General features: G+C 36.4%; 1 protein-coding gene across 6 annotated transcripts in view; it reads left to right on the forward strand.

Moving 5' to 3' along the window:
- pde1a (phosphodiesterase 1A, calmodulin-dependent) overlaps positions 1-15,278 on the forward strand; it is a 70,583-nt gene that overhangs the window by 54,628 nt on the left and 677 nt on the right. For 3 of the 6 annotated variants that reach the window (XM_081368801.1, XM_081368805.1, XM_081368802.1), the window contains exons 6-14: positions 4,245-4,385; positions 4,588-4,688; positions 8,312-8,437; positions 8,570-8,671; positions 9,930-10,074; positions 10,470-10,551; positions 12,248-12,362; positions 12,448-12,635; positions 13,695-15,266. In XM_081368801.1, coding sequence (XP_081224927.1) covers positions 4,245-4,385; positions 4,588-4,688; positions 8,312-8,437; positions 8,570-8,671; positions 9,930-10,074; positions 10,470-10,551; positions 12,248-12,362; positions 12,448-12,635; positions 13,695-13,963 — 1,269 coding nt within the window. In that variant the 3' untranslated portion in view covers positions 13,964-15,266. Of the gene's footprint in view, positions 1-4,244; positions 4,386-4,587; positions 4,689-8,311; positions 8,438-8,569; positions 8,672-9,929; positions 10,075-10,469; positions 10,552-12,247; positions 12,363-12,447; positions 12,636-13,694; positions 15,267-15,278 lie in introns of those variants that run through there. The other 3 variants (XM_081368800.1, XM_081368804.1, XM_081368803.1) reach the window with 2 other exon arrangements.

A 15,278-nucleotide genomic window follows, 5' to 3' on the forward strand; every position in this document is an offset into this window, starting at 1 on the left:
GCGAACTCCCGGCTCATGCTGGGAAGATCAGGTGAGATCCGTACTGCTGTATTACAGGAGGTCATAGCTGCTGGATCTGAAGTGTGGCGAAGTCTTCTGTCATGAACTGCTCCGAGGCTCGAAGGTAGAGATCCAAGTGCAGCTTTTATTGAAGGGGTAATCCAAAGGCATAATCCAAAGTACAGGCAAAGGGTCAAAACACAGGTAGGCAGTCCAAACAAACAAATAAAGAAACAAACTAACAAAACAGGCAGGGACCAGAGGCAAAAGAGTAATCCAGGGAACGGGGCAAGAAATCCAAATAAACCTAAAGACAAGAAACCAGGGAAAACGCTCGGAAATGCAGACTAACAGTACAACAAGACTTTGCGGTGAGTGAATGAATGAACAAGGTATATATAGACAGACTAACAGGATGATGAGACAGGTGAATGCAATCAGTGAATGAGGTACAGGTGAATGTGATCAGTGATAAGTGATGATGAGTCCGGGCAGTGAGTTATGGGAAATGTAGTTAGTGAGTGAATATGATAGTCTGATGTGGACTGCCCTCTGGTGGCTCACAAGGGCAGCTCCAGCTGGTGATCGTTACAATAGGTAAAGCTAATTCCAGATGGTCACTTATATCATTGTTATATCGTCAAATCACCCAGCCCTAAAACTTGTTAAAGCACCAAGGCATTATAGATATAACATTATGACTTCATGTAAAGCTGCTTGGAAGCGAAGTGTATTGTGAAGCTTTAATAAATTTGAATTGATGCTTGGTTGTACTTCAAGATGGGATAAAAGTGACATCAATTGATATTTTAGTTGTTCCTATATTTAGCAAAAACAGTTTAAAGTTATCCAAATAACTGTCAGCTGTTACCGTCATGCAAGCAATACAGAGTTCCGCAGTTTAGACTGAATTTTTTTAAGAACTGCTTTGTGCTCCCATCTGTTTATCTATCTAAACTTGCTTTGTAAGGAAAACTGGGTTTGTCTAACATTATCCAACCATCTTCCTTTGTAGAACACAAGGCTCAGAATGGATGTTTTTTTTAATAAACGCTGACGTAAACTTTACAGTTACAGTACGCATAATATAAGATGGTAAATATTTGATTGATGAGTTATCAATACAATATATAAGCTAGGGTATAATTTTACCCCAAAATCCGACCTGTCTGACAAAATATGAACTGCAAATCCACGTTTCGCTGCCTGGATCCAGTTGTTTCTGCAAATTGCAGGGATCCATTTGCTTCTCTTTTCAGTAGCTTTCAGAAGTCTGTAAAAAGATATCTCCGATTACTTGTTGAATCTATTTGTACAGTCAATCGCACAGTACTTTCCCATTTTAGATGTTTTTCATGCCATTCAAGCTGAACACCAACTTTGCCACTCAGTGGGTGTAACCGCAGTAACTCCTGCCTACTGTGACATCATGTGCATACCCTCTATATCTCTGTTTGAGAAAAGACTGGAAAAGACTGAAATACAAGTTGCCATTCACTGGTAATCTTCCCCGCCTCCAGTGAGCTGTTAACCGCTGTGATCACTGAAATCACCGAATCTGTCCAATCATAGAATCAATTCAGAATTGAGGACTCTGTAACCGATGTTCTCTATGGCCCAGTTTACACCTGGTATTAAGATACGTTTTGGTTGATTGGATCACAAGTAGATGAGGAAGACATTCCCGTTTAGACTTGGTGTTTTAATCCGTCTCTTTTGTCCACTTTCAACCACTTCTGTCCTGATTTATTTGAGGGGAGGGTCTATGGGCGGTTAAATACATGTTTTTTTTCAGATCTTTCGATTGAATGGACAAAATAAGCGTGCGCAATTTTCATATTAATGCGACTAGAGACAACGGAAAAACATACGGAGAGCATCAGTTTTCGTTTCTGCTCTGACAGCCGCAAGACCAGCCGAACACTGTGAGTGTTAGAAATCAGGAATGGTGAGAGAATATTGTGCTTGGTATGTTTTTCGTCTTCAAACCAAATTTGGGTCTTCAGCCGAGAAAGTTTATATCCCGTCTGGCTAGCGCGCTTCCCATAATGTTTACACATTAGGTCAGCAGGCGGAGAGAAGGTGGTCTTTTATGGTTGTTCTAACGCATTCAATCACATGAGCATTTACACTACTAAAGCAATCCGGTCAAATGTGTTTTCTACTACTTCTATAAGTGGTCGAAAGTGGACAAGCTCAAACCGTTTTAGACCCTGTTTACACCTGTATTTAGTGTCATCCAACCAAAACGCATCTTAATACCAGGTGTAAACAGTGCCAATAACTAAATCAATATCAGATCAAATGATCAATTGAAAATATCAATCTCGGTAATGATTCGTTCACAAATCACACAAAGCTGTTGTATGGTATCAAAATACTTTTTGGATTACTTTTATGATACATTTATGGTGCCTTTGCTTCATTTTTAAAACTTGAAAGCTAGAATGATTCATCAGTCTCCGTTCTTTGTAATTGCATAGAAAAAAAGTAACAAGCACATCATGTTCTCTTTGTGTTTAATGGAAGAAAGTCATACAGTTTTGAAACAACATGAACGTGAGTTGTCATGTGAACAATTTTTTATGATTTCATCCTTTTGGAATTACACTTTTTTTTCTAACCAAAGTTGGTGTTGTTTTCAAAGCATACATGTTATTACACTGTAACAGGAGATTTATATGTGATATACTATGAGGCATTTGACATTTTCCATCCATTCTCTTTCTTTGTTTTTCACCATTGTGTCAGCTCTCATCACTTCTTACCCTTTTCACAAGTGCGGTGATGATAGACTCTCAACTAACACACACACACACACACAGAGCCCATGATTACGATGTAAATGCAGCAGACACGCATTGCCTGTGTTTGGGTTTAGGTGGTTAGGTATGGAGTCCCTGTTGTCCGTGTGATTACACATGCATATTTCGCGGCTGAAAACTGTTCCCTTACAGGAAGCCTTCCGGTTGCCCGTAACATGCTCCATTAATCTGGTGTGGCAGGACATTTAAAGCCTCAGACTGCAGCTTGAAGGCCCATTCTGTGTCTCTATTCGGGTTGGGAATCCAGAACTAAAGCCAGTTTTTCTCTTCTTTACCACATTGGGTTTTTATGGTTTTGAAAGAAGTATCTTCTGCTCACCAAGTCTGAATTTATTTGATCTAAAATAGAGTAAAAACTGTAATATTGTGAAATATTATTACATTTTAAAATAACAGTTTTTTGTTTTAATATTTTGTAAAGTTTAATTCATTCCTGTGATGCCAAGCTGAATTTTCAGCATCATTACTCCAGTCTTCAGTGTCACATGATCCTTCAGAAATCATTCTAAATTATGCTTATTTAGTGCTCAATTATTATTGGTGCTCAATTATTAATACTAATTATAGTATATTATAATTATTATTATTAATGTTGAAAACATTGCTGCTTACATTTTTTGTGGAAACTGATATTTCTACAAAATTCTTCTTTTTTTTTTTCTTTGAATAGAAATTTCAAAAGAACGTCTCAGTTACGTACAGTATGTAACCCTTGTTCCCTGAAGGAATTTTTTAATCAGTTTTGCCATCACTGGAGTAAATTACATTGTACAATATATTCAAATAGAAAACAGTCACTTTTAATCAAATAAATGCGGTCTTGGTGCACATAAAAGACTTCTCAAAAACATTTTAAAAATATTAATTCAAAACTTCATTTATATATTGAATTAGGATTTTATATTTTCACTTTTAATTTTTTGTCAAAAAATATTAAATATTTATCTTTATCTTTGATTTATTTTATTTAGTTTATATAGTACTTCAACTAAAACAGTTGCAAAGCAACATTTAAAATGTTCTTTTGTAATGTTAAATGTTAAAATGTTTGATCAATTTAATATTTTCTCACTAAATAATATTCATTTTGGTAGCAATTTATTTTATAGTCCTGTTTCTTATTTACATACATTTCTATGTACTTCTTGTAGTAATGACACTAACTAGGTAATGACTAAGTACTAACCCTGAACCCCTAAACCTAACCTTAACCCCTGTTGTTACCTTATATTAACCAGTATACTTTCTTAAGTAAGCACACTGTAAGTACATTGAAAGTGCACATACTGTAAAATAAAGTGCATCCTTAATTTCTTTCATAAACATTCCTACTGACAGCAAACTGTTGAGCGGCAGTGTGGTTGAAATGCACAATCACAAGCATTCTGGTTTTGTAACTGGGATTGTTCTTCTCTGTAGATACCAGTGTCCTCCTTGGTGTCATTCGTGGAAGCTCTGGAAATGGGCTACAGCAAGCACAGAAACCCCTACCACAATCTGATCCACGCTGCTGATGTCACGCAGACGGCACACTATCTGATGCTCCACACTGGCATTATGGTGAGAGCGCTCAGTGAATTCTGTATGCATGTCTCGCGCTGACCAAACAAATATGACATCTGTTTGTAGTCAATACGAGCTGAACGCTTGAGGTCTTAACTTGCAGGTTAATATGCGCAGCTGTTGAAATGCGTTTTAATGATGTTGAATGATGGTAATGATGATTATTTGGGTAATGGTTGACTGGTCTGCTCTCCCACAGCACTGGCTCACTGAACTGGAAATATTGGCCATGGTGTTTGCTGCTGCTATCCACGACTTTGAACACACTGGAACGACCAATAATTTCCACATCCAGACCAGGTGTGTGATGACCTCCAATAAAAAGCAGCCAATAATCTCAATAAATTGTCCAAAATTGAAATAAGCTGCCGTAATGATGCTATGTGTTTTTGTATGTTATGAAAACTAGCTTTAGACCAGCTTCCAAACACACCATCACATCAAGCCTTATGATCGAGAGCAGCGCTATTTTAGTTTTTATTTTAGTTTTATTATAATTTTATTAATATTTTGAATCAGAACAAGTTAATTTTCAGTCATTTCATTATGTGCTTTTATATTTTTAGGTTTAATTTATTTTTATTTCAGTTTTAGTTAATTCCAGTCAATAATTTTAGTGCTTCAACCTTTAGTGCAAACTTTTCCAATTCAATCCAATCTAGTTTTTCTAATAAATATGTATGTTTTATTGTATTTTAGCTTCATTTCAATTAACACTTAATGTAAATGTTTTTAATAGTTTTAGTTTACAACAATAACCCTGATCTAGAGCAGATTTAATTAAAATGTAGATATAAGCAAGCTTATTTTTAGCACCTAAACTGTTTATTTCTCAGTACAAACAGAATTTATTATTTAAAATTTAAAGAAAATTATAAAGAAAATGACTATTTAAACATTTTCCCATTAGTAATCATTACTTGTACAATTAATATTTAATATATACATTTATTTTTTTATATATATACTGTATATATATATATAATATTTATAAAAATACTCTCATTTGACATTTATTCATATTTATAAAATATTTATAATATTTGTGTGTATCATTAATATTTATAAATAGCATGTATTTTGCTTTACCCACCAATTGGATGATGGATACTTGTACTAATGCAAGCTTATCACAATGCATTATGGAATTGCCTTCTCTGTGAAGGATGGATGTGATACTGTCTCAGAATGTCAGAAACATAATGATTCTACCTACCATTTGGAACGAATTGAATGCATCTGTTATGCATTAGAATGCTGCCTGCGTAGGTGTGTGTGAGAGTGTGTGTTTATTTATAATAGAGAGAGAGAGAATCCACTGGTCATATTTCTAACACAGTTTATCTTCCTTGTGGTGGGCTATCGTGGGGCTGAGAGTGGAATTTATCATGTTTTCAATTAATCTTCAGTGGCAGAATCTACGTCAGAATCTACGTTCATGTTGTTGTTGCTCTGTGTTGGTTCACGTCAGGACGCATATCTTTTTCACATTAATACATGCCAAAGGATCCTTGGGAAGATCTTTTTACAGCAGGCCTCATTTTGCATGACAGCCCATAGCAGACATCATTCTTCGAAGAAGTACATCACAGCACTTGCTTTTGCAACAGACAAAACCGATGGCAAGGGCTGCAGTATACAGTGATTTTGAAGGAGCGCTCCATCATCATTGAATTATGGGAGACAACTGGCTTGTGTGATGGGGAAAAATGGAGCCATTACTCTTAATGTCTCTGATTACAGCTGATGTTCCACCTTATCTTGTAGTTCACTTCAGATTTACTCCTCAAGTGAATGAAAAGCAAATCTTCTGAGTACTGTCTGTCACTCACTGAATAAAAGGGATTTTCTCTGCAATATATTTGAACTTACAGTAAGAGATAGTTGAGTTCTTTGGGACTTTTGGTTCAGAAAAATAATTTCTGTTCTTACTGAGAAACTTTTTTTTAAGCTACAGTATATAGGGTTCTTCAGGTATGGATCCCCTAAGAGGACATGGTGGTGGGAAAATATGAAGTCAATGCTTTTGCCTTCTCTCACAAATGTTTTGCGTTTCCCGGAGAAACTTTTCATTCACTGAGTTTCATGAACTTGATAAAAAGTGATTTTTTAATCTTTATAAATCCAATTTCTTTTTTGCATGTGACACAAAAGGAGGAAATCTGAAAATGTCTGAGCTCCATACAATGAAAGTATATAGCAGGGCCGGAGTGGGGCCACTTTTCAGCCCTGGAGTTCATGCCCAAGACCGGCCCACTTTTTCCACGGTGGAATTCCAAATTAGCACTTTTTCCAATTTGGATAAATGAAGCAACAGTTCAGTTGTTACTATTGTGTAGTTGGTATTAATACCATAGTTCAACAAATAATGTAAAGGTTAAATAATAATTCACTTAGACTTTATAAGAAGCAATTGCGATTTTATATCACACAATTCAGACTAGGCTATATCTCGCAATTCTGTATTTCTGACTTTAAAAAGAAGCAATTGCAACTTTATATCCCGCAGTTCTGACTTTATATCTTGCAATTTCTGACTATAAGAAGCAATCGACTTTAATTCACACAATGCTGACTTTATAACACGCAATTGCGACTTTATATCTCACAATTTTGACCATCTCGCAATGCTGACTTTATAACACGCAATTGCAACTTTATTTCAGGCAATTCTGACAGTTATATCTCGCAATTCTGACTTTATAAAACGCAATTGAGACTTAATATCACGCAATTCTGACCATCTCGCAATGCTGACTTTATAACACGCAATTGCAACTTTATTTCAGGCAATTCTGACTTTATAACACGCAATTGAGACTTTATTTCACGCAATTCTGATGTATTCCGAAATGTAAACTCGCAAGTGTGAGATAAAAAGTCGCAATTATCTTTTAAAACGTTTTATTCTGTGACGCAAACAAGCTTCCATACCTCCTGGCCTCTTCCTCCCAGCCATCCTCCCTGACGCGTACCGTTAAGGTAGGGCCGGCCAGGCGCGGTAGGCGCCGGCGATGCCGCGGCCCCGCGGCCGCAGTAGCCTACCTAAAACGTTTTGGAAAAGACTGGCTGTGGACCCAACCAACTCTATAGTAGGGGAGGGGAGAACTCCCTCACATGGTACAACCCATGCAGAGGCTGCGCGCTGCAGTGTCAGAAGGCGGAACGTGTAATGTTACTAACGTGACATTGAAATGTGAAACAAAGAACAAACAAAAAAAAAAAAAAAAAAATCCTCGACCGGCCCAAAAGTGAAGCGGCCCACCGGGAATTCTCCCGATTCTCCCGATTACCCAATCCGGGCCTGGTATATAGTGACCCAAACCAACCAACACACAAATTACAAGCTTATGGTGAGAAATGTGCAAAATGTGCCATTTCACCATTAGTCTCATTAACAAAGTTATGAATATGCACAAAAAAAAATTTGAATATGTACAAGTGCAACCAAGATCTTGTGTTAAATTTAAAGGTGGCCCTTTTAGATCTGTCATGCCAATTTTGACATCAATGCAATTGTTTCTTGTGTTCTTGTGTTTTGAAAAACTCAGCAATATTTTCAGTGGAAAAGAACATTTAAATGTCGTTCTTTTCACCACACAAAACTTCAAAAGACTTGAAAGGTACTGCATGAGTCATATCTACTTTCAAGCTATTTTTATGGAGTTTTTTTGTCTTCTGAAGCTTGACAGCCCCTGGTGACAATAAGCTTTCAAATACTGTAGAACATCTTTTGTGTTCCACGAAAGAAAGAAAGTCATACAGACTTGGAATGACATGAAGGTGAATAAATCATGAAGGGATTTTTTTTTTTTTTTTTGGGTGTACTAACCTTTTAAAAAGTTACTGCAGTGGCATAAAGGTGTCAAAGTAATTGGAACAGATAGGGCATTTTTGACTCCTCTTCCTTTGCTTCTGCACAGATCAGAAGTGGCCATCCTGTACAACGATCGCTCGGTTCTGGAAAACCATCATGTGAGCGCAGCCTACAGACTCATGCAAGAGGATGAGATGAACATCCTGGTCAACCTCACGAAAGATGACTGGAGGTACGCTAGGGTTTGACACTCCACGCTGGGAAACAATGTCCTCGGACGTCCCGTTCTGCAGATTGAGGATCTGTTCTGGGACAGTGCATGTGCTTTGAGTTCTAATGAGCCGTTGTGTTGTGCTTTCCACAGGGAGCTGCGGACGCTGGTGATCGAGATGGTCATGAGCACAGATATGTCCTGCCATTTCCAGCAGATCAAGACCATGAGGAACACCCTGCAGCAGCCGGAGGGGTGAGTCCTGTTCTCTCTGAGCGTTCGTGAACATGAGGGGGTTAATGAATGAATGAGTGTGACGGTGTGTCTTCCTTATGATAATGCGTCACACTTCTTGCATAGTACCCATTAGAACTGGGTGGTATGACGTACAGTATTATGTGATGAAATAAATGTGTCGACTGCTAGGGAGTTTTCTATAGCTTTTTCATTCTTTTGTTTTACATTACTTGTGTCCGTCAAGCTCCAAACAGACCATTAAACAGGCTCATAAAATTATTGAAAAAAAGCCAACTAGAATTCCAGGATGTATTTTCCCGATTCATGTGACAAAAAGCATTTCAGATCTATGAGGACGTTCGTCCTCTTCATTTTGCATTTCAAATGTGTGCTTCTAATGCAGCAAATCCTTTGTTTGGTTGGCAGAAATTATTTTTAACAGGACTTCAACTGGAGTTATTTTAAGACACTTAAATTTCACATTTAAAGTTTATTTTTAAATTAATTTTATGTCTGCCTAGTTTATTTCTGTCTGTCTTTTAATTGTGGACTTTTTACCAAAGTGCCAAAGACAAATTTACATAATATAGCAAATAGGTCGTAAAGTAAAGTGCAGTGCAAAAAAGCCTCTTATTCTCAACAAAGCTGCATTTTATATGATCAAAAATACAGTAATATTGTGAAATAACATTATAATTTAAAATCTTTGTTTTTTATTTGAACAAATGTTTCCTGTGCTGACAAAGTTGAATTTCCAGCGGCCATTACTCCAGTCTTCAGTGTCACATGTTTTGACCATATCACAATATCTAAGATTTTATTAGATTTGCATATATATTGTATTTGTTATGAAATATATTTGTTATTAGTACTCATTTTTTATTTATTCCTTTTGCATATATATATATATTTTTTTTTTTAAACTGACTTTTTAAAAAACAGCTTTTTTTAAACAGCTAAATGCTGCTGCCTAGATGTTTGCAGAAGCTCAGCAATTCGGCACTCCGGTAAAGTCACGTCACGTTTATTTATATACCACTTTATACAATAGATTTCTTAAAACCAAGCAGCTTTACAGTATTAAACATGAAAAAAAACAGCGTCAGTGTCTCTTTCAATCAGAATTACAACATTTTCTACTATAAAGCTGCTCTCCAGTGTGTTGTGTTAAGACACAATCCTCCCATGTTCTTTGTTTGCGAATGTGTATGTGTGTGTAATTTATGGATTCATAATTTGTTTTCAAACTTTCTATGTTTGTATCTGACTGATGAAGCTGTGATGAATGTGTGTCTATCAGAATAGACAAGGCTAAAGTGCTGTCCCTGATGCTGCATGCGGCTGATATCAGTCACCCTGCTAAGGGCTGGAAGCTGCACTACCGCTGGACACAAGCCCTTATGGAGGAGTTCTTCAGACAGGTACACACATCATAATATTTATCTCCAATAACACAAGCAGAACTCCCAGAGAGACACACTTACTACAGACACAAACATTTTCTAGGTGAACTTTAGCAGAAAGTTCAAATCCATTGAAGAGCTTATGCAGATGCAATGTAGTAGGTAATCAAAATCATAAATTATATTTTTGACTTAAACATACACCTACCAGTCAAAAAACATGCTTTGTTTGTGAAAACTTTCTTGCAATTTTTGAGTGAAAATTCTGTTGGCTCAGAAATCATGGGAACATGATGTCTCTGTCTGCTTCTCTTTTCAAGAACAAAGAGGGAAGAGCAATGTTTTATTAGACTGTTCACAAGGCTTTGAACCAGTATGAGTAATTCTTTCTGATTCTTTTATTGTCTCTGCAGGGTGATAAGGAGGCAGAACTAGGGCTGCCGTTCTCTCCACTATGTGACCGGAAAGCCACCATGATTGCCCAGTCTCAGATAGGTAAAACTAACACACACATGCACATGTGATCTCTGATAGCCAAGGCGATGTTTGGAACAGCACTCACAGACTACTTCTATTATCTCTGCAGTTTATACTGTAGTATGTATGCTTACTTACTTGGCAAATTTTATGTATGGAACACACAGACAATCTGCTACATTTGCCAAAAGAAGCACACTGCATGGAACACTGTATCCCACAATGCAATGCACTCAACTTGACCTATTTTCAAGGTTGATGAACTAGAAGCAATATCAGAATTTTATAGAATCTAGAATCTACTTTTTCTGATCTTTAAAGTTTACATTCTTTAAATCCACAACTAAATCAATTTGAACAGTAATATTAATACTTTGTAATTTGAATAATATTTAGTTTTTCATCTCTCTACTGTGCATATATATATATATATATATATATATATGTATATACACTACCGGTCAAAAGTTTTAGATCGGTAAGATTTTAATGTTTTTAAAAGAAGTATCTTCTGCTCACCAAGGCTGCATTTATTTGATTAAAAATATAAACAAAAACAGTCATGTTGTGAAATATTATTACAATTTAAAATAGCTGTTTTCTATGTGAATATATAGTAAAGTGTAATTTATTCCTGTGATCAAAGCTGAATTTTCAGCATCATTACTCCAGTCTTCAGTGTCACATGATCCTTCAGAAATCATTCTAATATGATGATTTGATGATCAAGAAACATTTATGATAATTATCAATGTTGAAAACAGTTTTTTACATTTTTATTTCATGATGCTATGATGAATAGAAAGTTCAAAAGAACAGCATTTATCTGAAATGGAAAGCTTTTGTAACATTAAACACTACCGTTCAAAAGTTTGGGGTCTGTAAGAATTTTAATTTTATTTTTGGGGGAAAGAAATAAAATAAATCAATAATGTTATTCATCAAGGATGAGTTAAACTGATCAAAAGTTACAGTAAAGACATTTATAATTATAATTTTAAATAAATGCTGTTCTTTTGAACTTTCTATTCATCAAAGAATTTTGAAGGATCATGTGACACTGAAGACTAGAGTAATGATGTTGAAAATTCAGCTTTCATCTGATGAATAAATTACATTTTAAAATATATTAAAATAGAAAACAGTCATTTTAAATTGTCATAGTATTTCACAATAATACTGTTTTTTTTATAAAAATAAATGCAGTCTGGGTGAGCAGAAGAGACTTCTTTTAAAAACATTAAAAATCTTACCGATCTATATGTGTTTTAGTTTTTTAAATACATTTATTTTAGACTTTTCAGGATAGCAATAAAAATAAATAGATAAATAAATGTCAAGTATCTTTTTTTTTGCAAGATGGAAACTGGATGTCAATCATGAACATCCATGTATTCTATGTAAAAATTTGCATATTTATTACTGTAGAAATGCTGTTATGAACTATACTGCAACTATGCTGTTATGAACATATCCATACAGACGTGCCATCAGTCCAGTCATGTTCAGCTCTTTACTGCCATCAAGAGGCTGCTGAGACAATAACATGCTCTCTTGTAATATTTAATGGAGCTAAATAAATGTGGTTTCATTTAATGACACAATAACTACAGGTGTCTTTATTGAATCAAAACCCATTATTTCTAATGAGTTTCTAGCTAATCAAATGAATGACAAAGGCTTCTAAACAAACAACATTGTTTTTCCTTCAAAGGGTTCATCGATTTTATCGTCGAACCCACGTTTTCTGTTCTGGTCGACACCACAGAGAAGATTATTAGTCCTCTCATAGAGGAAGCTGTAAAATCTGGGGGTGTCCGCAGGTCAAGGTGAGGTGATGGTCACATGTTCATCAGGGTAAAGGTATTTGATTCAGAGATGATCATCTGTCTGTAATCTGCTCGTGTGGTGCAGTTTGACGGGTCGGGGCTCAGCCGCGGTGGTGGAGGCGGTACAGAGACACAGCGGTCGAGGTTCCAACGAGGAGCAGGGAGCCACTACAGACTACTCCCTGTGCGGCATCGACCTGAAACATGTCCGACACCTGCTCTCTGAGATCATCCAGAACAACAAGGAGCGCTGGAAAGAGCTGTCTGTTCAAGGTGTGCACGCATCTGTTCGTGTTTCTATACAGTCAACTCTTAGAATAAAAGGTTCAATGGGGTTCTATATAGAATTCTACGGTTCTTGACTCAATTTTGAAAAACGTTTTCATGCCAAAAAGGTTATATTAAAGGAGAAGTGTCTTAAAGGGATAGTTCACCCAAAAATGAAAATTCTGTCATAATTTACTCACCCTCAACTTGTTCCAAACCTGTATCAATTTCTTTCTTCTGCTGAACACAAAAGAAGATATTTCTTTTAAAATGTCTCACACACACACACACACACACACACACACACACACACACACACACACACACACACACACACACACACACACACACACACACACACACACAACAAACATGTTGTGTTTATATATTTGATGGGGACTTTCCATAGACATAATGATTTTATACTGTATATTCTATCCCCTTACACTAACCCTACCCCTAAACACAACCCATCAAAGAAACCTTTCTGCATTTTTACATTTTCAAAGAACAAAATCAAACAAAAAAATCTAATTTTGGTAATAAATGTCACAACAAATGTCATCTTTGTGGGGACATTTTGTCCCCATAATGTGGGGTTTACCAGGCAAACCAAACAAAAGTCATTGAAATTGCTCAACACAACAAATGTTTCAAGTGGTTTCCCCAAATTCGACTGAAAATGCAACTTTTAAGGACTTCTTCAGTTTCAGAATTATTCAACCCGCTGAATAGAATCCCTCACAACAGCACAAATCTCCAAAACAGATGTTGTCTGAACTCAACAAATCTAGTCAGTTCAGATATTTCATGTGTTCTAGCTCAAGCACACCTGGTGCAACTAATGAAGCCCTTGATTAGTTGCATCAGGTGTGCTTGAGCTTGTACTCATGAAATATCTGAACTGATTAGATTTGTTTAGTGTCACGTTTTAGAAATAACATAAAATAAATAATGGAAGTTAAACTCAATTGAATTTCTTTAAATGATAACACAGCTCTTCTTCTCAGTGCACAGGGATAATATGGTATCCCAGATCTGTTCTCACTTCCTGTCTCTTCCCAGAGTTGGCCAATAAGCAACATGAGAGAATGTCAGACCTGGAAGAGGAGTCCATGAGGAACACACAAGTCACACTGTCCCGCAGCAGTCCAGCCAGAGGGAGTCTCGACTCAGAGTCAAAGTCCCTGAACGAAATTAACAACACAGACTCGACTCACTCTTCCCAGGACTCTTTGGACCAGAGTTCCCAGTCCCCTTTGGAGGGACCGGGCGACGGTTCATCAGAGGAACACAGCTCAGAAACTCTGCCTTGGAACGGTAAAACGGCCTGATGTCGCACGAACGGTACGGAGCCTGAATGTTTTTAATCAGAAACAGGATGATGTACACAGCATTGTCCTCATTGTATTGTAATGCTATTATACTCTCGGGCTCGGAGGGATAATTGTGCCGACGGACGCACAGAATGTCCACGAAGCGACTCCTAGAGATGGTAGTGTGCAGTGTTGTCATGGCGACTGTGTTATTGCTGGAGACAGACCTCTATCATCCCTTGAGGAGGATTTAGCAAGTCCCTGAAACGCAACCTATTTGCTTCCCGGGCTTTTTCCTGTTTGTTCAATTAGGTTTTTTTCTTTTCTTTTGTAATTTGTTTTCTTCTTTGTTTGTAGACTGTGTCGTTATTTATTAAAGATTACGCAGCTACCCTTTGCACCACAATTAGTTTCTGTATTTTATTCTCGATACGGTCATGCTTACCAGCTCTTTGCGGCACATTAGGTCAGAATGACTGGAATATTTTACGTACTTCATTCTGGCATGATGGGTCTCTGTAGACTTATGAATATTATTCCCTCCAATATCCAGAACAACCAATAAAGAGCTTTTTTATTATTGTAGCATGACACGTATAGTATGTGCAGCTGTAAAATTTTAGTAGAACATGCCGTCTATGAAATCATGAGCCAATTTTTACCTAACAGTAGAGGTACATGTCCTCAAGGGGGCGATATTTCATTTTAACAAACAACGTTGATGTCCCTTCAGTCACGCTCTCTAAATGAACAGAACTGTGTCCCTTTAAATCCATACAGTATTTTAGTAGTGTCTAAATAAATGTTACATACATTTGGCTGTGTTCGGAATGGAATACTAATTTACTATTCACTGAATACTGTGCAGCATGTACTGTTTAAAATAGTGAAACAATGCATTTTGTTACAATAAACATTTAAAACAGTAATATGCTCTATTTTGCATTTACAATCTAGTTTTGTGTAAAAACATGTTAACATTTGGAAGCTAATATTGCATCCTTTTCATGACACTGGAAATGAACAGTTCGAATTAAGCACATTGCATTGTGGGATACATTATTCAGTGTATACTGCTCATTTGGCAGGTTTAGTAGATCATTTCAGAATACTGTGCTCTGTATACATACTTTATTAGATACTACAGAAAGTATAAGAGTAGTATGCTTTTCTGAACACAGCCATTCTCAGAATCTCAGAACATGCTAAACATATGCTACCAAATCACTGTATCATGTTTTATAATGTTTATGTGAAAATACTGATTTTTTTTTTTTTTTTTTTTTTTTTTTTTTTGCATTATATATGACATAAATGGCCGAAAACAAGATTT

This window comes from Scardinius erythrophthalmus, assembly GCF_964197995.2.
Source record: "Scardinius erythrophthalmus genome assembly, chromosome: 6".
Lineage (NCBI taxonomy): Eukaryota > Metazoa > Chordata > Actinopteri > Cypriniformes > Leuciscidae > Scardinius > Scardinius erythrophthalmus.